Below are 24,536 nucleotides of genomic sequence, written 5' to 3'. Positions count from 1 at the left end.
TTCTGAAGTCCATCCTGATGCCATAATCTGGTTTCTCATTTTGTTATCTATACAGAGCCAATGTGGTCAGACCAGTCAACTTGACAGTTTAATTCCTCATTGTAAATTAATAGATTGTCACCCTGATTATTATAATTTTGTTTTCCATGTCCTTGCCTACTGGAGGATAATAAGGCACTGATTTGCTGATGTGAGCTTTCCATTTGGTTTTAGAGATGTAGCTCTCATTGTATTTTCATGGGCTCTAATTGGGTTTGTATTAATAGACAGGAGTCATAATGAGCTCGGGCAATTCAAGTCCACCTCTGGGAGACAATCCCTTTGCAATGGGCCATCACAATCCGGTTTATGAGTTCGCTGGGCTGAGAGCCAGGCTCCTGATCACGGCAAATTCACCAAGCTAAATGCTAACTGCTTCCAGTGTCCTGTGTAACCAGCTATAACGTTCAAACTCGAGCATCGAAACTGTATGAAATAATCTGCTTTCTTTCATGTCTGTGAGCTCCTGGTGTACAATGGTCAGGCCTTAGTCAGATTTTACCTCCAAATGCCCAACTGAATGCCAGGCACATACATACTTGATAAATAATAAATAATTTGATTATAAATCCATAAACAAATAGATGTGTCCTTCTGTAGAGGAGGGTTTTTTTAAGCTATATAAACACAGAGAAAAAGAAAACAATTCCACAGAAACTCCAAGAAGAGGAGAATCATGGGATGAAATATGGTGATTTTTTGCAAATACTCAAAGCTTAGCTATTGATATTCCAACATTTCTGGATAGTGTTTCATATAATGTTCATATCATGGGTGCTCATATTACTTTTTTATTGCTGTCTAACAAATTACCACAAACGTTGAGGTTTAAAATAGCAACCATCTATTATCTTGCACTTTCCATAGGTCAGAAGTCTTGGGGTGGAGGAGGGAGGCTCAGTTGGGTTCTTTGCTTGGGCAAACATGTCCTTACGTCACAAATATAATTTGCTTTTGGGAGACACTGAAGATTATACTAAAGACCCAGATTATTATGGAACTAGAACATCAGATTTTGTATGGTTCTATTTCACGCTAGGCTCTTTAAAAGGGGTCTGATGTCTGTTCACTCAAAAAAGAACATGTTTCTGTAGTCCTTCTAGCAAATACTAAAGTTTTAGGGAGATTTGGGGGATAGTGGATGAGGGTACCAGTAATGTATAAATCTAAGGCTTGGAATCCATGCCTCAGGCTTCCACTGAAGCCCCTTAAAAACAAAAACGCTTACCTCAAAACTCTAGGGTCAACCTACTCAATTTGCCAACTCACAACTGAAACAACTGGCCAAACAGTGATAGATTATAAATTCCTTGAAGGCGAGGCTGTCTCACTTATCTCTCTATGCCCAGGGCCAGGCATGGAGTCTGTCCTACATTTAGCACACTGTATGCTTGATAAGTTGAGAGTTTTTTAATAAGATTAACATAGTAACAAAATACATGGCTGCATAAAAAATGACCGATACTTAGAAAATTTCACTGATTCATAAATTTAGTTGCAAAGAAGACTGAAAAAATTCTAATGCAACTTCTTTTCCTCCTGCACTTCCTCCTCTTCTTTTTGCTTTAAAATAATGCTCACCTAAAATCCTAGGTTTTTTTTTTTCTTGGTTAGCAAATAGATGCAAAACTGAAATATCTCTTTGATAGCTAAAAAATAGCTTGAGGAAAAGACGAAGCTCAGGATTTAAATAAAGAGACATCCCAAAGACCCCAACTAGCCCATGGGATTTCCTAGTCTTTTAAAATCACATACAACCTAGTAAAGATTTTGACAAATATCTAGACATACCAACGGGGCAACTTAAGAGATTTCATGCTGAGTCTACGTTAGGGTAATTTCAATGCCATAGGAAGAACTAGTTTACAGAGCATGAAGGAAAATAATCTATGACCTGCCAATAGAAATAAGTCCAGCTTTTTGCCTGAACTACATTGTTAAAGAAGTTAGACACGGGAAGGGCCCATCAGCCCCAGTTCCCATTACCATTTGCTGGTCCACATGAGTACAACCCAAGCCCTCCTCAGAAGGGGAGGGGAAGGACAATGATAAATAACCTGTTGGCAGTTCATGAGTTGTTCTGTACTGTGCAAGTGGGACTATTTCATATGAAACTCTCACCGTCCCTTTCTGTGTCTTCTATTAAAAACAAACAGGCCCTGACTGGTTTGGCTCAGTGGATAGAGCGTCGGCCTGCGGACTGAAGGGTCCCGGGTTCGATTCCGGTCAAGGGCGTGTGCCTTGGTTGCGGGCACATCCCCAGTGGGAGGTGTGCTGGAGACAGCTGATTGATGTTTCTCTCTCATCAATGTTTCTAACTCTCTATCCCTCTCCCTTCCTCTCTGTAAAAAATCAATAAAATATATTTTAAAAAAAAAACAGGCCTAAGAGTTAGAGAATGTAACATTATTTGGAAAATAAATTCTCTGTGTTGAAAAGGAACAAGAAAGCATGGTTTCTTCTGTTGGTCCATGGAACCAAAATGTCCCATGGGAATAGTGTTCATCAAAAAGATCTTTCAATTGGACTGTGCACATGAGGGGGCCCAAGAAGAAGGGAGACCCTTGGCAGGTTTGGTTTGTTCTTAAGAAGAATGACGATTCCTCTAAAGGTACCACAATCCAATGCCTCAAGGAAGTTATTTTACTTCCTAGTAGCCATTAGTATCTGTCAATAATTCCTGCTACCCAGGCCAGTTGGAGCTAAAACACATCTTCTCTCTCTACTAAGGTAAAATGATCTGTTCTCCTTGACTCAATAGCTTACCCCACACTGCAACACACCTTTCCGCTGAGGCTTCTGGGAGAGACTGCTTGCCCAGCTATTTTGTGTCAAGACTGCACAGCAATCAGTATGTGCCTATTGATTTATGCAAAGACACTCATCTTGCCGAGCAAAGGGGAATAAAGAACAATTAGCTTATTTTGAGATCCTACTGCTTACAAAGAAGATCAAAGACAACTACAAGCAGGCACCTAAACTTGTAGAACAAAGCATGATGCTTCTCTTTAGCTTCAGATTCTTACTATGCCTGCCATATGGTGGCAAGTTGGCATAACTTAAATACCAAAGGCCTTGTTTTGAAGTTTCACCATATCTGGTTTCTCAGTGTAGGTGTCCAACTCACCAACAGATGGTACCCGGCATTTTACCCATTAAACTTTATGATCTCCATAACCAGTTAATAATGAGATTAGACCAGATAAGATCATGGAGCAGATTTTCATTCTCCCAGCTTTTCAACTGCAAAGTGAATTTATGGATGAAAAGACTGAAATTATCCCATAAACACAGAGCCATAAGCAATATTCTTCAGTCAGTTTTGAAAAATAAAGTATTCGGAGGAAAGTAGCAGCAATGTAGCCGTATGGACACTGTCAGTTGAAATCGAGAATGTAGAAGCATACCACTTAAAATTATTGATAACCATCCTTTAAAGTGAAAAATACTCTTGTTACCCTTGGTTTGGCATCAATCCTTCATAAAATAATTGTTTATGGAGCCCCTATTATTTGCCAAGCACTTTTCTAGGCATTAGGAGTTCATGTGTGCACAAAATAAATTCCTGCCCGAATGAAGCTTATATTTCTCTGTCTTCAGTGTTTCTACCATAAACCATAACTGCATAACTGGGGTTTCTACAGGAGTGAGAAAGCCACCAGTTCGGCCCAATGAACTCAGCTAAATAAATACCCTGTTACATGCTATTATCAAAAAAAAATAATGTGGTCTTTCACAATGAGATGGGTTGATGTTTATCACTCTATTTTTGGCTTCCCAAGCAATACAGATTTTTGGAATTCAATCTGAGCCACAAAACTCTATTTTGTTGAATGTCGGTGTGATCAACAGATGAATATATTACTCATCAAAGCATTTTTCAATAAAATTTTGGAAAACTATTTTATTGAGAAAACAGAAACCAAAAGAGAACTTCCACAAGTCCCTCCAACAATTCCCCCATTACCTGCAGGGGTACATTTACCTGGCTTCACCCCTTACTAAGTAGCACTTTGCCAAGCCAAGTCTTTCTTTTGAACCAGGATCTTCCTCCCCCTCCATTTACTCAAGGACATCGCTCCGGCAATTCTCCCCTAGTCCCACCATCGAATCTTCCCACTTCGCATAACTGCACACATGTGCTATAATTTTTTCCCACATAATAAAGTCTGTTGACCCCACATTTTCTGTTGACTTGCACACATTTGTTTGCTCCCCTTTATATATCTCTCTAATTCCCATCTTCCCATTTCCTCACCCATTTTACCCAGGTTTCCACCCCATCCACTCTACCACTACAAGTCTTGTCACCAATGACCTTCTCATTGCTTCATTCATTCATTCAATTGAATATATTGGGATAACACTGGTTAATAAAATTATACAGGTTTCTACAACACAACATCTGTATATTGTATTGGGTGTTCATCACCCCAAGTCAAATCTCCTCCCGTCATCATTTATTCCCCCTTTACTCTCTTCTACCTCTCCCCATACTCCCATTCCCTTGGTAATACTGTTGCCTGTGTCTGAGTGTTTTTTCTTAATCCCTTTACCTTTTTCATCCAGCCCCCAACCCTCTCCCCTCTGACAGCTGTCAGTCTGTTCTCTGTATCGATGAGTAGGTTCTTATGTTGTTTGTTAGTTTATTTTGTTCATTAGATTCCACATATAAGTGAAATCATATGGTACTTGTCTGTTTCTGACTGGCTTTCTTCACTTTGCAAAATACTCTCTAGATCCATCCATGCTATCACAAAAGAAATGATTACATTCTTTTTACAGCTGAGTAGTACTCCATTCTATACCACTCACTACTGATGGGTACATTGGCTGCTTTCAAACCATAAACTTAAGCCCCAAATTGAACTTCCCCTTGAGAACTTCTCCTTTTGATGTCTTCTCCATCTCAATTAATGGCAATTCCACTCTTTCAGTTATTTAGGCCAAAAATCTTGGTATCGTTCTTGATTTCTCTTTTTTCTCACCCTGAATCTAATGTATCAGCCAATGGTGTTAATGCTCTACTTTCAAGATCTGTCCAGAATTTGATCCTTTCTCACTGCTTCCTGGCCAGGGCCACCATCATCACTCACCTGAATCTTGGCACCAGTGACATGAACATGTAGGTCACTCCTCTCCCAACGTACATTCTGTCGCAACAGTTCCATTAGCTCTAGCACAAGGCACAGTGGACATGATTCAGACTTTCTCAACATTTCTATGGATATTACCCTCATTAATTACTTTACCACTTTCATGCTCAGAGGTGCCAGGAGAAGGCAAAGCACTCTGTTTGGAACCTACAGTTACCCCAGACAGATATATTTACAAGTGGTTTTATGGTTCTTCTGATCCTCATTGCCTTTGGCTGCCTTATTGATGTAATCTGCAGGGCAGCGACGTATGCCTTGCATGTCTGCACTGTCCAGAGGTGTATGACGGAAGGTGTTCTATGCCAAGCTGTGACTCCTGGAGGCACTCTGCTTACCCAGAGGAGATGGCACCGTTCTCTTTGCACAAATATGTCTTCTGCTCATCATGTTTTGCACGAATCGGGTTCTCTACACTTGGAAGGTGTGTGCCTCTTCTAATTGGTCTGCTCACACCAGGAAGCCTTTCAAAATCTGCTTAAAGACAGTGAGCAGGCCAAGAGTGGGTCTGGCTCTAATTGTGCACATAGGAATCCACCCCAAGTTAGGAGTTTACCATCCTCCTCCCCTTAATACCATGTGGGCTGCTTCTAGTTTCTTTGTGAGCATAGATACCAGGCAACCTAACTTATTTGAATTTTGTACGTGGTAAAAGTAAACAGAGTTTTATAAAGAGTCTCAAAACGCTGTTATATGATTAAGTGCCTGTGATTTAGAGCATTAATCTTCTAGTATCTATTTCGCTGCTCCCAAGTCCTTGGGGCCTTGGATCTTGGTTCTGTTCTGGACATCTGGATACAGTACTTCCAGATAAATGTAAGTTGATGAGATTACAATCATATACAAGTATAGATTGCCAGAAAGTGTTCTATTAATCTCTTACGATGACTCCATGAATATTTTTTCAGGATATTTACATTAGAGCCATCCTTTCTCTAAAGACAATTTACTTAAACCCTACAATAAAAATGTGTTTGAAATCATTCTAATCCTATTTCAGCATTTGCCACTGTCTCTTAGTGTATGCAGTTCCATTCTAACGTGGGCTCAGATAGTGATCCATTCCTATCACCTCATTAATTATCACACTATCCCACGAGATGAGGGAAAAGCCATCTGCTCCCATTTTTGATGTAGAAAATTGGGGACAGATAAACACATATATAACTCATGAGATACTGGAGCATTTAATGAGGCAGTAGGAACATAAAGACGTTTTTAAATAGGTGTGTAGAAACTAAAATGTAACAATGACCATCCAGTGAATCCATAAGATTCTTGGACAAGCAATTTCTGCCCCCCCCCCCCCCTTCGACTAGTTAGGTTTAGGTTAAAAGGAGAAGAAAGCAACTCACAGCACATCACGAAATACTTCATATTATTTTTTTAAGATGGTTAAAAATCTCTTTAAACCTCTATAACTCAACTCTAGAACTCTAAACATTTTAATGGGGAGCCCCATGCTGATAATATTTTTAAAACAACATATTCAATTACAGAAGGTTCGTCCTATGATACACATTTGCCAGAAACGGAACTGAAATGGAGGTATGGTGCTCTAAGCACTGTTTTACTAAAAATAACCAACCGAAAGGATGTATCGGGGCTGCTGAGGAGGAAGCATTGCTCAGTAGTGGCGTGCAGCGGGGATGCCGATATCCAAGCTGACTATGTACTGAACGTCACTGGCAATGCCACATGCCCAGAGCCACAACGAAGCGAGATAGAGTTGGATTAACTGTTAGCACAGTTTATGCTTATCCACCAGTGAAGCATGTGCAGATATTTCCAGGACATCCAAATGTTTCCTCCTGAAACACAACACTATCTTGTCCTGTTCTATTTATTTTCCTTAAGTGCGTGTGCCAAAACATATGTTTCCTAAGCCTGTTATCACATCTCACCTTCCCTGAGACTTTCAAGGTCAGAGCTATTTGTGGCTATCCACTTAATTGGTCTTAAAATAAAAGGCAGCAGAAAACAGCCGATTTGTCACGACCCTTCAAAGGAAGCATCAAAAGAGCAGCCTGGCACATCGGAACCATTTTAAATAAATCAGCCTCTTGCTCAGGGCCGCAGCGCTGCGCCCACCGTGCCACCAGGGACTGTGCAGCGGAAGCGAGCTAGAGGCGCGAGAGAGGACATTTCCCGAGTGCCTTGGAAACCACTGGAGCGTGAATCCATTGTGCATTTTTTTTGTACAAAGCATGATCGCCCGGATAAGTTCTCCTTACCCTCAGAGTGTGCTCATTAATCAGGTGTGCGCGATGACTGCTCATGTTAGACAATGACGAAGTAGATCATTACCGGTATTATTATTTACTGTATGTAGCGCCACTTACGAAGCTTTGTTCAAGATGGACGCCAATGTTCTCAGGGCCTGGTGTGGGGGCAGCCACATTGAGGGAGAGAGGTGGGTGGGCAGGAGTGGCCCACAACCAAGATGTATAAAGCTAAGTGCCAAGGTCCAGGCAGCAAAATGGGCCAAGTTCACTTATGGAAGTGATCTTGTTTCTATGATGGAGAGCCCTTAGCTGTCCTGGCACTCATACTTGCAACCTGAGAGGATTAGAGAATCTCCAATGACTCCTATTTCTTAAATCAGAAATTTGTTGCCTGCCATTTGACTTGAATACATAAGCCATACATTTTATGATTGATTCAGGCCCAGACTTTTTATTTTGAACACTCATTACCACCATAATCAACATCTTTTTTTAAAAAAATTGATTTTGGAGATGGGAGGAAGGCAGGAGAAAGGAAGGGAAAAGGAGAGGGAGGGAGAAAAGCAGGGAGAACGGGGAGAAAGAGACAGACAGACATTGATGTGAACAGACAGACAGACACACAGACATTGATGTGAAAGAGATACATCAACTGGTTGCCTCCCGTCCGCACCCCAACCAGGGATTGAACCCACAACATAAGTATGTTCCCTAACTGAGAATCAAATCCACCCACTTCTAGTGCACAGGACAATACTCCAACCAACTGAGCCACACAGGCCAGGGCCATTATCAACATCTTGAAGTCCCTTTGCCCTTTTACCCATGAACCAGGCACCCAACACTGAAAATGGGACTGGTTAGTCCCTGAGTCAAGGGTATGACTAAACCCAAGGCAGGGAACACAGAAGCTTGCAAACCAACGTTAAGGCACAGCCACGAGTGAATGGAGGCATGACAAACTAAGATGAAATATTGATGATGTGTGTAAGAAAAGAGTAAGTACATTTATAGGGCAGTGGCAGGAGGGCTCCAGAGAATTTCATGGCTGAATGAGGTTCAGTTTCATAGATAGGGAAATTGCTGCTCTCTTAATCCTGTACAAGAACAGTGGGAAGCAGGTTCAAGTCCAAACACTGAGGATCAGACTGTTAGTGAGAGATTAGTGGGGAAACTGTGCCTTCATAAGGCTATATGAGAGGCATAGACAGGCAGTGAGGCAGGAGAAAAACAAGCCAGAGGAGACACAGGACCAGGGAGAGCAGGCTAGTGGCACAGGCAAGGGACTCAGAGGACAAGCGACCAGGAGTAGAACAACTTTGGGTGGGTGGTTGGGCTCATCCTCTGTTATGCACTTTTCTTGAGCAATCTCATTAAAATTCACAGCCTCTCTAAGAGGGAAATTCTATTAATTTATAAACAAGCAAACGTAAGCCCAAAGAGGTTAAGTAACTTAACTTAAGTAACAGTTTGCATTTCCTTGATCATATAGCGAGGAGGGTCACACTCTAGCCCAGGCTTAAATAATAATAATTCCATTGTGTTACATCTCAGCCATCCTACTCCTTCTTAGAAAGTTGAATCACAGGTTCTTGGCACATACCAGTGCTCAGTGCCTATCAACATCTATTGGATTGCTATCAGGTAGCAGGTAAAATGAAGTGGACTCAGCCTACGTGAGTGGTTAGGGCAACAGACGACAGGTTATGTGGGAGGAATAGGGCTGCTCAGGGTAAAACCTGATTTCTACCTGCTTGCCCAGCTCAGTGTCCATCAAGCAGTAAAAGAGAAAGCAGGCTATAGAGCACCAGAAACTCACTTGGCCCTTTCCAAGAAGGTCCCACAGGTGGGTAAAGAAGCCCAGAGCCCCTCCAATGAAACTATCCCCGCTCATTGGAAAAGAACTCTGAAGGAGGCAAGTTCCGGGCTTTATTACCTGACCACCTCTTTTATTGCTTAGTCCATAATTACAGACACACACTGTCTCCTTCCCATTAACAGAGAAGCACAGTTATTGGAGCTGGAGCGGGGATATCCTGAAGTGAAACTAGCCCCTTCATTTATAAAGAGAGGACACTTTGGGCAAAGCGTTCGGACCAGGTTTAGACAGCCAGTGTGGGGGATGGAAGGCACCCATCTCCTCAGGCTTGGTCCCTGCAATGCAGGACTCCAAGTGCATCCTTCAGAGCTGCAGACATGGCATTACCACGGCTGGTGCCCAGACCCTCTCCGAACACACCAGCTTTTCTAGCACAAGAACCGTGTGTGTATCCCTCGGGTTTATAAATCCAATCCGTCATAAAAAGGAAACCAACGTAACTGTAATGCAGCTTCGGTCTTCTTGCCAAGGTTCTGCTTCTCTCTGATTTCATGCCTCCCTGTTTCATCCACATTTCTTTTCCACCCGATGACAAGCTTATCAGGAACCAAGGATGAGGTTCAGGGAGCATATCATGCTTCGATCTGCACCTTCCTTACCCTGCAATCAATCTGTGTCACAGCCAGAGAGCAAGACACGGCTTGGTAGGTGTTGGCATCTGAGGACTCCACAGAAATCTACACTGGCCGGTTACCTAACTGGTCATAGATGTAGTGCGTGCTGGGGGAGGAAATCTAAATAGTCTAGTATAAAAGGGAGAAGTTGAGGGTAAGGAGAAGGCCGCCACCAGCCCAAAGGGCACCTCTGTTGAATGAAGAAGAGGCACCCCTCCCCCTGGGCAACCACACAGCTTGTCCAGCAGAGTAATGCCTGCATTTCTGACCCAATTCGTCCCTTGATCAGACAAACGACTAGTAAACTAGCACAGGCTTACAGGGCAGCTCTGGTAAGAGGAAGAAGAGAAAAAAGAAATCTCAGCATGATATCAAAAAAGTATATCTCAGGTCACAATCCATTGGTGGGTCATGAAATTACCTTAGAGGGTTGTAACTAGTATTCTTTTTTTAATCCTCACCCAACAATATGTTTTTATTTCTTCTTAGAGAGGAAGGGAGAGAGAAAGAGAAACATCTATCGGCTGCCTCCCATACATGCCTAAACTGGGGATCCAACCTTCAATCTAAGTATATGCCATGAGCAGGAATCAAACCCACAATCTTTTGGGTTATGGGATGACACGCCAACCAACTGAGCCACCCAGCCAGGGCGAAACTAGTCTTTTTAATAGAATAGAAAATATAAGACATAAGACTTAGACTTTATTTTTATTCGTAAACATGTACACATCTATGTGTGCATGCATGTGCATGTATATACTGGGTTGGGATGTAAAATATATTTCTTAGTGGGGGTCATGGTAAAAACATATTTGAGAGCCACTGACTTAACAGAGCCCAACATGAAATGTCAATCTAATTTGGAGGTTTGTGTTGTCTTTATTCCCCATTGTCCAGTAAGAAGCACTGAGGGAACAAGCATGCATTTAGGAGTCAGACAGACCCAAGTTCAAATGGAGTGCAGCATGACTAAATCTGGACCTTAGGCAATCACCTGTTTCCTTATGCTCAGATTCCTGACGCGATGTATAATTCAGAGTGCGGTGTAGTAAGGACCTGGTGTTAAGCACATGCATAGTTTCCAGATCCCTTTCTTCTCTCAACCCCGGAGAGATCAGCACCCCAGGGAAGCACCTGCAGCTGCCAAGTGGGGTGTTCACTGCCCGAAGCCACAGATGCTGAGGGGGCCCAGTGGCCTGCAGTAAACTTTAAATGACTTTCTCCCATGCACGTTGTTCTGTCTGTCTGGAAGAGCTACTCCCACGGCATGCTTCAGCCAGAAGGATTGCTTGGCCAAGCCAGTAAATCATTTGCATGAAAACATTCCATGTAAGCCAGTTTAAAAATTTATTTCAGTTTGCATTTCCTTGATTATTCAGGTTTTCTTTGGCCATTTGTATTTCATCTTTTTATATATTTTTTATTTTTTAAAATATATTTTTATTGAGTTCAGCGAGGAAGAGAGAGAGAGATAGAAACATCAATGATGAGAGAGAATCACTGATGGCTGCCTTTTGCAAGCCCCCCACTGGAGATTGAGCCCACAACCTGGGCATGAGCCCTTGACCGGAACCGAACCTGGGACCTTTCAGTCCACAGGCCGACGCTCTATCCACTGAGCCAAACTGGCTAGGGTCATGTAAGTCAGTTTAGAAAAAGAGTTCAGTGATATGAGTATGGTTAGAATCTGGCCTTTTGTTTTAGGTGAATGTATTAGGTTGTTACTTTGACATAGTAAGTATTAGAACTTCTCAGGACAGAAATGACAAGCTGAAAGCAATCTTTCAGGTCATCCATGTCAAATCTCCCATTTTTCAGATGAGAAAACAGAGGCCTCGTAGGTACAGGGTCCTTCAAGGTCACATGCTGTGGGACACAACCAGTCCCTTGAACCTCGTTTCCCAACTACTGGGTCACAAGTCCTCCTCCTCCAGAATACTTCATCCTTTAAAATATAAACTGCAAAACCTCCTGGCTTCAGTTAGACATGGAAATGCAGGGAGGGTGACAGCTAAGGTTAGTGACTCTCAGTATATATTTGTAAGAGATCTGAGCCATCACGGCAAACTTTTAAGATGATACAAAAGAAACATGGGAAATTGGCAATCTACATAAGATAAATTTGAATCTTCATACTTAATTTCCCAATTAATCAAAGAAATCCAAGTTAAAACAATGAAATGCTATTTCGCCTATAAAATGTTGCAATATAGCACAAACTTAAAAAAACTCATAAACTGATTCAGAATTTCTGCTTCTCTAAAATCATCAATTCATGTGTAAGGCTAATAGCTGTAGCATTTTTATAGTACTTATATGTCGCAGAAACATAACATGGAAATGACTTTCTAGTTTATGATAACGCTAAATAGTGAATAACATTTTAGAACATTTAACGACATGAGGAAATGCTCACAATAAGCTGAGTTAAAAACACTATTAAAATGTTATTACCCATAAGTTTAAAGTTTTCGATATCCAATATCATTCCAATTTATTTGAATATATAGGGATATATGTAAGTGTGTGTGTGTGTGTGTGTGTGTGTGTAAGAAAAAGCGAAATCTGGAAGACTACATGCAAAAATGTGCAGGGTTACTTTACCTTTGGATGTTACAATGGAGAGATTATATATTATTTTAAATGTTCTTTTTATATTTTATATTGGTGTATTTTTGTAATCTTATACAATAGATATATTAGTATTTGGTAAAAAAAATATTATTTAAAAGGCAAATTTAAAGTGGACCCATGTAACTTACTATTAGAATTGCCTATTAGATTTGATTTTACTCAAAATTTGTTGTTGGCAGGAGCTATATTATCACGGTCAGGTGGTGTTAAATATTCTGAAAGAATACAATTAAAATTCCCTATCAGTTACCTTGTTATATGCATTATCTTTTCATAAATCTAGTCTAAAACATACATTTCTGGCAATATGAGGGATTAAACATTCAGGGAAACCGTTATATCTAAACATGCTGGACATTATGTTTTACATATGTTGTTAAATTACGCAAATATGTTAATGATGAATGAGGAATTTCTTAGAATAGAACCCAGAACACCAAGTAAACACAAGCACTGCTTTGCCTTCAAGGTGTTTGCCATTCCACAGTTGCCTGAAATCTAGGTTTTAGAAACTATAAACATAAGGCCCACACAGCCACATTCCTTCCTAATTAGCTGGAAATCCTGAAGGGATGACACTTTTTGAGGTGAACAAAGAAAAAAAAATGCCTAGCAAAGGAAGAAAGTAAGATGTGCCTAGTTTGGTGTTGGTTTTGAGTGGCACTGAAAAAAAAAAGTCTCCTTTAAGAATCTGTAGTGTGTGTGTGTGTGTGTGTGTGTATGAATGTGTGTCTCAATTCACACTACCTGGGTAGAAAAAAGTAATACATTTAGGTTAGAATGTTTCCAGGTTTGTTGTACTCCCAGACGCTTGAGGAAAAAAAATACAGTCCTCTCTGGAAAAATACATTAAAACTCAGGCCTCAATGACTTCCCACAGGTAAAGTTCCAAGGAATATGAGTTCAAAATTTCATAAAAGAATCACTAAATAAGGAAGCAACCTTATAAATTGAGAATCAGTAAATAACAAAACTATACCTGCAATGATATTGACATTGGAAATATCAATGATGAAATAGAAATATACTTAACATGGATAGAAAAATAAAAGAAGGCATGAAAGAAAAAGAAACAATGAAAATCAACCGGACTGATTGAAAAAGAGCTATAAAAACTTCTAGAAATCAGAAATATAATAATTAATCTTAGAAACTAAACAATGAGCTTTAGAACAGATTAGACAAAATTGAGGAGAAAATTAGAAACTAGAAGACAGTTATGAAGAAATGACCACAGTGAGGGGCACAGATTTAAAAGAAAAAGATGAGGAGTTAAAAAACATAGGTTGAGATGGTATTTCTAATCAGAATTCTAGATCACAAGAAGAGTGAGGTAGAAGCAAAATTTGTGAAAGATACTTATCCTCAAATTTGAAAAGTCTAATGAATCACAAACAGGGGATAAATAAGTGAGAAAAAACACAACTGTCCTGCCATAAGGAAAATTATGAACACCGAAAACAAAGAAGACACCTTAAAAGCGGTCAAAGAGAAAAGACAGATTTCTTACAGAGGTGCAATTTTTACACCAACAGCAGTCTTTTGAACAGCAAAATTGGAAATCAGTGGTATATTATTTTCAAAATGGGCTGAAAAGTAATTTTCTACCCATCAAAACTGTCTTTTAAGAACAAAAATAAAATACATCTCTAAGCAATAAAAATCAGCATTCACCTTAACAGATTCGTGCTAAAGAAATTTATAAAGAATGGTAAGTCAGCAGAGGAAAAAAATTCATAGGAGAATAGTCTGACATGAGAAAAGGAATGAGGAGGGAAAGCTAGTGAAAATGTGGGTAAATCTAAAAACATTGATGACATAGAGACAATGTCTAATTTGTAGGTTTAAAAGTGAAGATTAGACCTCAATAAAACTACTATAAAATATCAAGATAGAACTTAAATCATGCACTTCAAATCTTATATAACGGGGGAGAGGTGATTGGATTAAAATGTTCTAAGATCTTAGGCTGTTTAGCAGGAGTATAAAGATATTTACCTTATATTATATTGAACTAAATATACATGTTAAAACTCAGGGTAAACACTAAAAAAATAGAAATGGGGTATATAAATTCCAAACTATTAATGGGAAAAAAAGATACAGAAAAAACTCAATCTAAAACAAAAGGCAAGGAAGGATAATAAAATGAAACAGAAAGATCAAAACAAATACAAAATATAAAATACCATGTAGAAAATAATCTAAATGTAACAGTAGTCACAGTAATGTAAATAAACTAAACTTTGCAGTTAAAAGAGAAGGATTATGAAACGGAATTAAACAAAATGCCAGTACAGTCTGTTCAGTAGAGACTTACCTAAAACAAAAAAGGTTGATAGTAAAAGAATGAAAGACAAAAACCAATCAAATCCACACTGTAGATGTACCTGCCTCCTCAATAGCCAGAGAGCAGCTTAACATAACAACCTTGTTAAAGTTAAAATACAAATTATCTGATTCTACCAAAAAAAAAAAAAAAAAAAAAAAGGAGAAAGGAAAGAAAGGGAGGTTAAAGAGGAGAAGGGAGATAAAGGGACAAAGGAGAGAAGAAGAAGAGGAAGGGAGAAAGGGAGGTCAGGGGGTAACGTCTCCCCAGAACACTGTCAGGAAGATTCACAAAGTTGAGGTAGTCTCTTGCTGAAGAAACAAGAGTAGCCAGGGTAACACCAGAGTAGCAAGGGGGGCAGTGTATTGAAGTCCACTGGGCTTTGTGCGTCCCTCAAAATGCCTTGTTCATTCTTTGAATCACATGCAGTAACTGAAGGGCTTACTTCTACTATAAGTAGGGGAAATGGTGCCACTCTGACCCCTAGCTAAGCACAGTAGATTCATAGGCGTGTAGTCTGTTAAGAATTTTAATGCCCACATTTTCTTTTGAGAAGGACAGCTTCCAAGTTTGTGAAGTAATACTATCATTTACCTATTATAAGGACAATCTTCCCTTCCCTTCCTTGGAATCTGTACCATTATTTTACTAATTTGTTTACTAGGCTTGGAGGGGAAGCAAAGGTTGAGTTTTATAATATACTAGTGGCCTGGTGCACAAAGTTTGTGCAGGGGGGTGGGGGGTTGGTGTCCCTCAGCCAGGCCTGCACCCTCTCCAATTTGGGACCCCTCGGGGGATGTCTGACTACCTGTTTAGGCCCGATCCCTGTGGGCCTAAACATCCCTCTTGCAATCCGGGACTGCTGGTTCCTAACTGCTCACCTGCCTGCCTGCCTGATCGCCCCTAACCACTCTGCCTGCCAGCCTGCTCACCCCCAACTGCCACCCCCACCAGCCTTCTCGCCCCCACTACCCCCCCTAGCCGGCCTGATCACTCCCAACTGCCCCCCACTGCCAGCCTGCTCGTCCCCAACTGCCCCCCCTGCCAGCCTGATTGCCCCCAACTGCCCTCCCCTCCTGGCCTGATCACCCCTAACCACCTCTGCCTCAGCCCTGCCACCATGGCTTTGTCCGGAAGGACGTCCAGAAGGTCTCCTGGTCTAATTAGCATATTACCCTTTTATTAGTATTGATTCTGTGCATTAAGCAAACTCGGGACTATTCATTTGTATTCATAATATGATTTATGGTTTATAAGAAATACTTCACTGTATGAGAAATATTTATAACATTTCATTTCTAATTTTCCAGCGAACATTAATAACAATTTGAATTGCAAAAATTCTGCTTACAAACAACTTTTCGGGAACACACAATCTGAATAAAGCAAGGCACACCTAAATTGCTAAGTAGCCTGTTCCTCAACTATCAGCTTTAAGCATCTTTATTTAGACCATTCCCTTCATTACAACTGGGCTGACTTGCTGTCAGATTACAGTGCCAAGTCTAAGAAGTTAAACACCATGGACAGCTGCTTTCTAGGCCAATGACAGCCTAGCACCACAGCAGATCAACAGACCTCAGCAGCCGGCCCGGCACACTGAACTGCTTCTAAAGCCCTGGAACTCCCCTGCGCCGCATCCTTCAGGACTCAAACTCTGTCCTAACCAGCTGTGGAGAGATTTTTAGATGAGAATCTCAACCATTTATCAATAAAAACACCCTTAAAACAAAAATCTCTGCTTAGCATAGATCTTTCTAAACCCCAGCTAATGGCCTACTTATTTCAAGCAAATTCTACACAATAGCCCTAACTGGTTTGGCTCAGAGGATAGAGGGTCAGCCTGCAGACTGAAGGGTCCCAGGTTCGATTCCGGTCAAGGGCATGTACCTTGGTTGTGGGCACATCCCCAGTAGGAGATGTGCAGGAGGCAGCTGATCGATGTTTCTCTCTCATCAATGTTTCTAACTCTCTATCCCTTTCCATTCCTCTCTGTAAAAAATCAATAAAATATATTTTAAAAAAAATTCTACACAATAAAATTTTAGGATACCAAAGGCATTTGGAGGTCTCCTTGGAGTTTATGATAATAAGTGGCCTGCATATATATATATATTCACTGTATGTGAACTAGGGCTTATAAATATTATAATAGACAAATAGTATTTGCCTCTAAACAATGGCCTGCTTAACTCAGTGATTCACTGGGGTGAATGCCAACCTTCCAGAAATGTTTTGAAATTCTCAAATTTGAAATAATGTATTCTGATTCTCTTTCCATTTAAGAACGAAAGATCAAAGGAAGAGAAATAACATTTACTGAACAACACACATTTGCCAAGGACTATGGTAGCTGCTGAACAGTCTTCGTTTATTAATTTTCCAAACTTTATCAAGTAGGTATTATTATTTTCATTAGGAGGCTCAGGGAGTTTATGTGACTTCTCTGAGATCACAGGGCTTATTACACACATGGGGTTAACCCCCCCTTTTTTTCCACAAAGTCAAAGCCGAGGGTACCTTTACCATGTTGTGACACTACACAGCTTTTTAAAAAGGATAATATTATCACTAAAATAAATAATTACAAATAAAAACCACACAGGGTGGAGCAATTGAGATGCTAAACTATGACTTTAACTATGAAAAATATGGCCGTTCACATTTTGCCATGCTTCACAGTTGCCCCATGAGCTACTTCATCAATAATGGAATCAAATTAAGACTTTCATCTTGTCTATGAAGCAAGTCATTCCAAAGATATTTCACTGACTAGAGTCCAGCAGGGCTGATGATTTTTTAGCCAGAACCTTTAATGATTTGTACAAGAATATATAAAATGTTTCCTCTACTTCTCCAAATTCCTATGCCCCATAATTATGCAATAAGATAATACAGTGGCTTTGCATGAAGACATGCTTAGTGTTTTGCTTCCTAAATTTACATACAGCACATTCCTCTTTAAGAAGACTCCACTGAGGGCTGGATTTTGGCTTAGGACCTTCCTTTTGAGTGTTCTGAGGATGCTAGAAGCACTGACTTCTGTGGGAAAGGTGGGGTGCACAGCCAGAAATCAATCTTGCACAACAGAGGATTGTATGGCCACGCCCAAGGACTCATCTGCCTGTGGGACACCTTATGTTTAGGGCCTCGGGAGCAAAATCTCCGTAAGATTCTGAAATCAGGTGCTTGATAAAGACTAACTGCTGAGAACAAAATTTTTCAGCAATCATTCATTCAAAAGTGAAATTGACAAGGCAAAATTTTACTTAAGGAAATCGCACACCATTATGCACCATTTCACCTAAAAATGTATAACTGTGTTCTAGCACTTTGATTCACCCAGCAAACATTTTGCTTACCGAACAAGGCATAACTATGTTAAAAATTATGATTCCATTACATTAACAGTTCAACTTAGTTTTTGAATACCAAAAGAAATAACTCTAATTAAAAGGAATAAATTAAAGGTATTTGGTGCTAAAAGGAAAATAACACATGAACACACTTGGGAGGAAATCAGAAACAGGAGTAATAGTCATAAGTATAATCTTCTTCCTATTTTAATTAGATAAATCTGCAATCTCCAAATTAAAATATGCACACTATTAAGCATAGCGCAAAATTATGGAACTGAGTAACTACTATTAAGGAATGTGAGCCTAAGTTTCTGACTTTTAAATGACCATAAAAATGACATGACAGTCATCTAATACAGAAGGTAAAAATCCTGCTAGAGCTACTTTAATGAATGGCTTCTGACTGACTAAACGCTGTCTATAAACGGTATTTAAAAAGTTATTCCCAAATGCATGAGACCAGCATCCCACCCCAATCAGAATACAAAACCCCCTGCAATCTTCAATACACTACTGCATTGCCCTACAAATTCCTTTTTCATGAATGTTGCCAACATAACCTTTAGCCAAGTCTGTATCTAAATTAATGAAGTTCCACTATGCAGTGGTTCTCAACCTTCTGGCCCTTTAAAACAGTTCCTCATGTTGTGACCCCCAACCATAAAATTTTTTTCGTTGCTACTTCATAACTGTAATTTTGCTACTGTTATGAGTCCTAATGTAAATATCTGATATGCAGGATGGTCTTAGGCGACCCCTGTGAAAAGGTCGTTAGACTGCCAAAGGGGTTGCGAGGCACAGGTTGAGAACCGCTGCACTATGGGGTAACAGAAAAAAAAAATGGTGAGTTCTCAAAAAGACATTTTACCCTTGATGTGCTCAGGATATTTATGACACCAAATCATTTCCTTGCCTCTAAAATATATGCTGTTCCTTCAGTACTCTAGTTGCCATAAACACATAAGACTATTAATGCAAACCACTCAAACTAGCAATCAGAGTCAAGGAGAGGGCTTGCGGGGTCATCATTTTGGCTATAAAGTTAGAGTAGGGAAAGGGGCTTTAGTAATGACCCTGTTCTACGCCCATATACTCATGTATCACATCGGAATGCTTATTTTGCATGTATATTGCGAAGTGATTATTTTTACTGCAGTTTCTAACAAACACCCATACACTGAGTGAAATATTAAAAAATACAGTTCTCTTTTGCATATAATAAATAGAAATATTACTGGTATGTTTTTCTGCACTCTGCTCCCATTTCATGGCTGCTACAAAAGAAAAGAAAAGAAAAGAAAAGAAAAGAAAAGAAAAGAAAAGAAAAGAAAAGAAAAGAAATAGATAGGTCATCGAACTTGACCATAAAGGAGTTATACTAAATTGATCTAATTTTTTTTTCTTTTCATGCTGAACAAAATATCTCACCCTCCACTCAACATCTGTTTTTTGCACACATGAGAATTTCCCCAGATGCTAGTATGAAGTCTGCATATGTATTTTGGTTTTCTGTTTAAAATCACATTCAGAGATAACATCCCAATGTGAGGATTTACATTTTTGCAGATCAATTTCTTCTAAGCTCTTTACCAATTTGCTCACCAGCTAAGTGGTAGGACGGCCACTATTGTCATTAAAAACCCCTCAAAGTCTACTATAAAAATATTTTGGGGCATGTTTATCATGGTGTGCGAAATGTGCCATCGAGCTACATCCATCGGCAGACAGCAGGGCCTGCCAGTGACTCTCTGTAATGGATCCCAATCAGTCCCTGACCAAGTGATCCGGAGCATTTCTGTGTGGATCAAGAATAGCCATGACCCACTCTAATGACCAGTCCTGCTAGTTGCTAGGCTGTTGACTTAAAGAGATAGCTTTGGCCCTAACCAGTTTGGCTCAGTGGATAGAGCGTCGGCCTGTGGACTGAAGGGTCCCAGGTTCGATTCTGGTCAAGGGCATGTACCTTGGTTGCGGGCACATCCCCAGTAGGGGATGTGCAGGAGGCAGCTGATCGATGTTTCTCTCTCATCAATGTTTCTAACTCTCTACTCCTCTCCCTTCCTCTCTGTAAAAAAATCAATAAAATATATTTAAAAAAAGAGATAGCTTTGGTGACACAAATGTTCTTTCTTAATTACCATTAACTTCCCCATGAACATTAAATTGTTCACAGAATCATTATACCTACTTGCAGAAAATAAGAGACAGATTATTTTGTTTACTGAGTCTGCTCTGGGGTACTTATGTAACCTATATTTATATAAGTGTTTTACTCTGAAGCAAGCAGCTTGAGAACTTAGTAAAGACTCACAAGAACATTTCCACATAACTTTTCTCACTGCCATGTTAGTCTGGCTAGCAGAGAACTGTAGAAAGCAACCCATTATCCACTGCAGCCCCAAACACCATCACATTAAAAAATGGCAGATCTCAAAAACATCATAATTCAGAACATTCGATAAACAGCCCCCCACCACCAACCTTTGCTTGGGCCTCTGGTGCTGCCACCTTGACGACTTTATTGCAGCTTATCATTTGCTTCACCCATCTTTCTACCTGGACGTTGAATTTCATGAAGATCACATAGACAAAGTAAGCTGCTAAGAGAAGCAAGCTTTCCCACCACATGATGATATTGTCCAGGAAAAATATGATCAGCATGATCAAGTCAATGATGTAGAAGGACACATCCCGAAAGAGTGGCCACCACGTCAGGTTCAAGATTTCTCTGGAAAACAGGGCACACATGCCAATAACGAAGAGGATATTGAACACCGCCGAGCCCACAATCGTGCCTATGCCGACATTGCTGTGAGCAATAAACACCCCGATGAGAGACGTGAAAAGTTCTGGGGCAGAGCCCCCAGCAGCCATAAAGGTGGCTCCGGCAACATCATCAGAGATGGCCAGCTTTTCAGTGATGACAGTCAAAGAAGGAACAAAGAACTCATCGCAGACAATGGCTAAGGCGATGAACATGTAGATCATGCCAATGACGTGGAGAAGGATGGCGCCTTTTCTTCGCTCCTCGAGGGAAAAGATGTCTCTTGGATAGTTTCCTTGCTCCTCCTCTGTACTATTCTCAGATGTGCCTTCCTCAGAAAGAGGTGGCTGTGAAGTGTAATCCGGAATCTTGTCATTTAAATCTAAGAGAGTTCTCTGCCGGTAACTGGGTGCCACCCCGGGGCCCTTTGCACCACTGGCCTCTCCTGGGCTCTGTGTCTCTGTCTCAGAAAAGACACTGATTGCAAATGGGACCACGCTGACGGCTACCAGGCCCATGAAAAGGCCTAAGATTCGGATGAACTTCAGTTTTTTCCTGACAGTATAATGTTTCCTGCAGCCAGACGGTGACTTCTCTGGACACCGTTTCTCAGGGAAAGTGAGGGGGGTGCTCTGGTGCGGCTCCATCCCGGGTCTCCTGGCGGGCTCGGTGGTCTTCCAGCTGTAAACTCAACCAGACGGCTCTCTCATACTTTGCCTCACTTGAGAGTCAATGGTGCTTGCGTGGCACTTCCACAGTCAGGGGTTCTTATGCGTCACAGGAAATACTTTTGACATTTATGCTTCAAAAGATAAAAACAAGGATAAGGTAATCATAAATATGTCTTTTTTTTACAAAACGAACTTTGTAGATTGAAGACCGTCCTATCCTATAGCTGTGCGAGTTACGTAACTCCTTTGTGCCTCAGTTACCCCATTTCAAAAACGAGGACAGTGGCAGCCCCTACCACCAAGGATTGCTTTGAGGATGAGTTAAAGCACATGAAGCACTGAGAACAGGATGTGGCACATAGTAGGCACTTACAACAATGTATATACAGACACAAGCATTTTGGTAAGTCCAATGTTAGGTATAGACTATGTAGATGTGTGTGAAGTATAAAAATTTTCTAGATGAAAATCTGTCTGTTTATTCCACCCTAAATCACATAACAACCTCCCAGTGCTACAAAGATACCACTGCTTTTAGAACTACCTATGTACTTGACAACCAACAACTGTTCACTGTTTTCTGTTAGTCCAATTATGTAATTCCAGTCGCAGGCACACCTTCTGATTTAACCTACTGTTTGGAAAGGGTTGAGTGTTGGCGGAGGGAGCAATCTTTCCCTGAACACATAAAGATCTCAGGATTTGATTTTTCATGAACAGCTTCTCCTCTATCAGATGCAGAAAGCTAGACCTTGAAAAATTTAAGTTTACAAAAGAATGTTCTAGCGACACGAACAAATGGTCTTCCCTCTACATCTAGACATTGTTGTCAGCCAAAGCTCATTTTAAAAACCAATCTCCAGTCATATTTGAAATAGACAACTTAGCAAATCAAACAACTCTTAACAAGAAGGCTATTTCAAGAGACCAAATGTGTACTTCATAAACAATATGCAAGTTGCAGCAATACCTCCAGCCGCAAAACCTGCCCAAAATAGCCCCAACACCGATTCATAGTCAGACATCCAAGCAGCTCTCATTCTCTAGCCCACAGAGAGGATGGGTAAAATATCCAGACCCCGCCGCTGATATTCTGAAGGTTCCTCTCTCTAACTTCCTTTAAAAACAGTCTCCCCTTCCTCCTCCGCACCCCCTCTCCCCCCTCAATCCCCACATCAAAGATTTCACTTTAGGGACATTCGCAGAGATCATCTCAGGTGTCAAATAAGCTAATTAAACACACGCCAGTTAAACACTGAGATTAGCTGGAGCTCAGGTTTGCAGAGCAAGAGCACAAGTCAAACCAGGCGGAGATGCTGCTTATTTCTGAGATAAACCAAGCCCGTCACAGATTCCCGGCGGCTGGCAGCTGTCTGTCTAGGGCTAGTCTTAGCAGGAGCCATGGAGCGACTCACAGCTCTCCGGGGATCGTCGCAGACAGCGCTGAGCCGCTGAGCCGGCCGCCGGCAGAGACCAACTCAACTCCCAGGGTGCACTGTCGGCTCCAGCTGGAGTCGGGCTCGACCCGCAAACCCACAGCTCCGCTCCAGGAGAGCGGCCCCCGCCGGCGAAGTGTGCCCCCAGCCACGCCCCAACTTTGCCTCGTGTGGTCCCGAACTTTCCCCGGTGGGTTTGTAGAAGAAAACTAAAGGACAGGCTGTCCCATCAGCGAGCCAGGAGCTGAGCTGCAGCTCGGGGAGGCGCTTGGCCCACATCTCCCCGAACCGTTAGCGGTGGGTGGGGAAAGGGGAGCACCCCTCGGTGTGCTCCCCACCCCAAGCCGGAAGCTAGGGCGGTAGGTGGGAGCCGCGGAGGCTCGGGAGCCGCGCCGGGAGCGGAGAGAGTTGGCTAACTCCTGGCGGGGCCTGGGGCAGCCACGTCCACCGCGGAGCCACCTGTGAGGCTGCGGCGGCGCAGCAGCGGGGTGCGCGCCACCGGGATCGGGGACAGCGACCAAGGACCGAGGCGGCCGGCACGCCTGGCGGCTGGCAGGGGCTCGGGCTCCGGCACTCACCGGGATCGCCAGGGAGACGCGCACACGGCCGGGGTCCAGGCGCGGTCTGCGCTCCAGTCCAGCGCTACTCCAGCCCTTCCCCGGCCCTCCACCTCCCCGCTCCGAGGCCCGGGCTCGGGCTCCGGCTCCGGCTCGCACTCGCCGCCGCTGCCGCCGGCCGGGCTGGGTTCCGAAGGAGACTGAGCGCCGTGAGCCCCGCGCGCCGCCTCCGGTGCGGCCCGGCCCCTCCGGCCCCTCCCTCCCGGCTCTGCGCGGGGAGCGTGGCCGCGGCGCGCTCGGCTCCCGCGCGCTCGGCTCCACGCCTCCCGGGAGCAGAGGCGACGCCGGCAGCCGTCTCTTAGGAGATTTCTCCGCAGTGGGAACCGGGGTCAGGATCTGCGGGCGAGCAAGGACGGAGAGGAGAAATCGTCCAGATCGGGTCGCACCGGATTCCCCAAGCCTGAGAGTGCTGCCAACTTTGGTGTCATCTATGCCCGGCACCTCCTCCCCAGTTGTTTGCAAAAAGTGACAACAGTTCCTATTTCTTTGGGAGGTGATGTCATGTGGAAAGGTGGAAAAGATCTTTGGGGGAAAGGCATGAAGGCCTACAAGGCCGTCTGCTCCCGGAGGCCCAGCTTCGCATGGTGGGAACACTGGAGGCTCATTTCATGGGTGATGAAGCTGAGATCTAAAATAGTGTCATCTTGAGTTACAGACAGGGCTCAGATGCTGGCATCTGGGCTCCCAGCTCAGGGCTCCTTCCTGCCCTGTCTGGAAAGCAAGAGCCTCTTGACCGCGAGAAAATGAGTCAGGCTTGTCGGAGATTAGAGGCAAGAAATGGGCCCAAGAGTGGGAGCACATGCAACAAGCCAG

At 42.2% G+C, this 24,536-nt stretch overlaps 1 protein-coding gene across 10 annotated transcripts in view; it reads right to left on the bottom strand.

Annotated features, from left to right (window-relative positions):
* Window positions 1-23,966, bottom strand: part of SLC24A2 (solute carrier family 24 member 2) — a 221,733-nt gene extending 197,767 nt beyond the window's left edge. For 3 of the 10 annotated variants that reach the window (XM_059656558.1, XM_059656560.1, XM_059656559.1), the window contains exons 1-2: window positions 23,685-23,958; window positions 20,717-21,801 (exon numbers count right to left, since the gene is read on the bottom strand). In XM_059656558.1, coding sequence (XP_059512541.1) covers window positions 20,717-21,646 — 930 coding nt within the window. In that variant the 5' untranslated portion in view covers window positions 21,647-21,801; window positions 23,685-23,958. Of the gene's footprint in view, window positions 1-20,716; window positions 21,802-23,085; window positions 23,443-23,684 lie in introns of those variants that run through there. The other 7 variants (XM_059656555.1, XM_059656557.1, XM_059656556.1 and 4 more) reach the window with 6 other exon arrangements.
* Window positions 23,967-24,536: the final 570 nt, after the last annotated feature.

This window comes from Myotis daubentonii, chromosome 11, assembly GCF_963259705.1.
Source record: "Myotis daubentonii chromosome 11, mMyoDau2.1, whole genome shotgun sequence".
In the NCBI taxonomy this organism is placed as follows: Eukaryota; Metazoa; Chordata; class Mammalia; order Chiroptera; family Vespertilionidae; genus Myotis; species Myotis daubentonii.
Note: the sequence above shows the minus strand (reverse complement) of the source record. Positions and strands in the feature narration are given on the sequence as shown.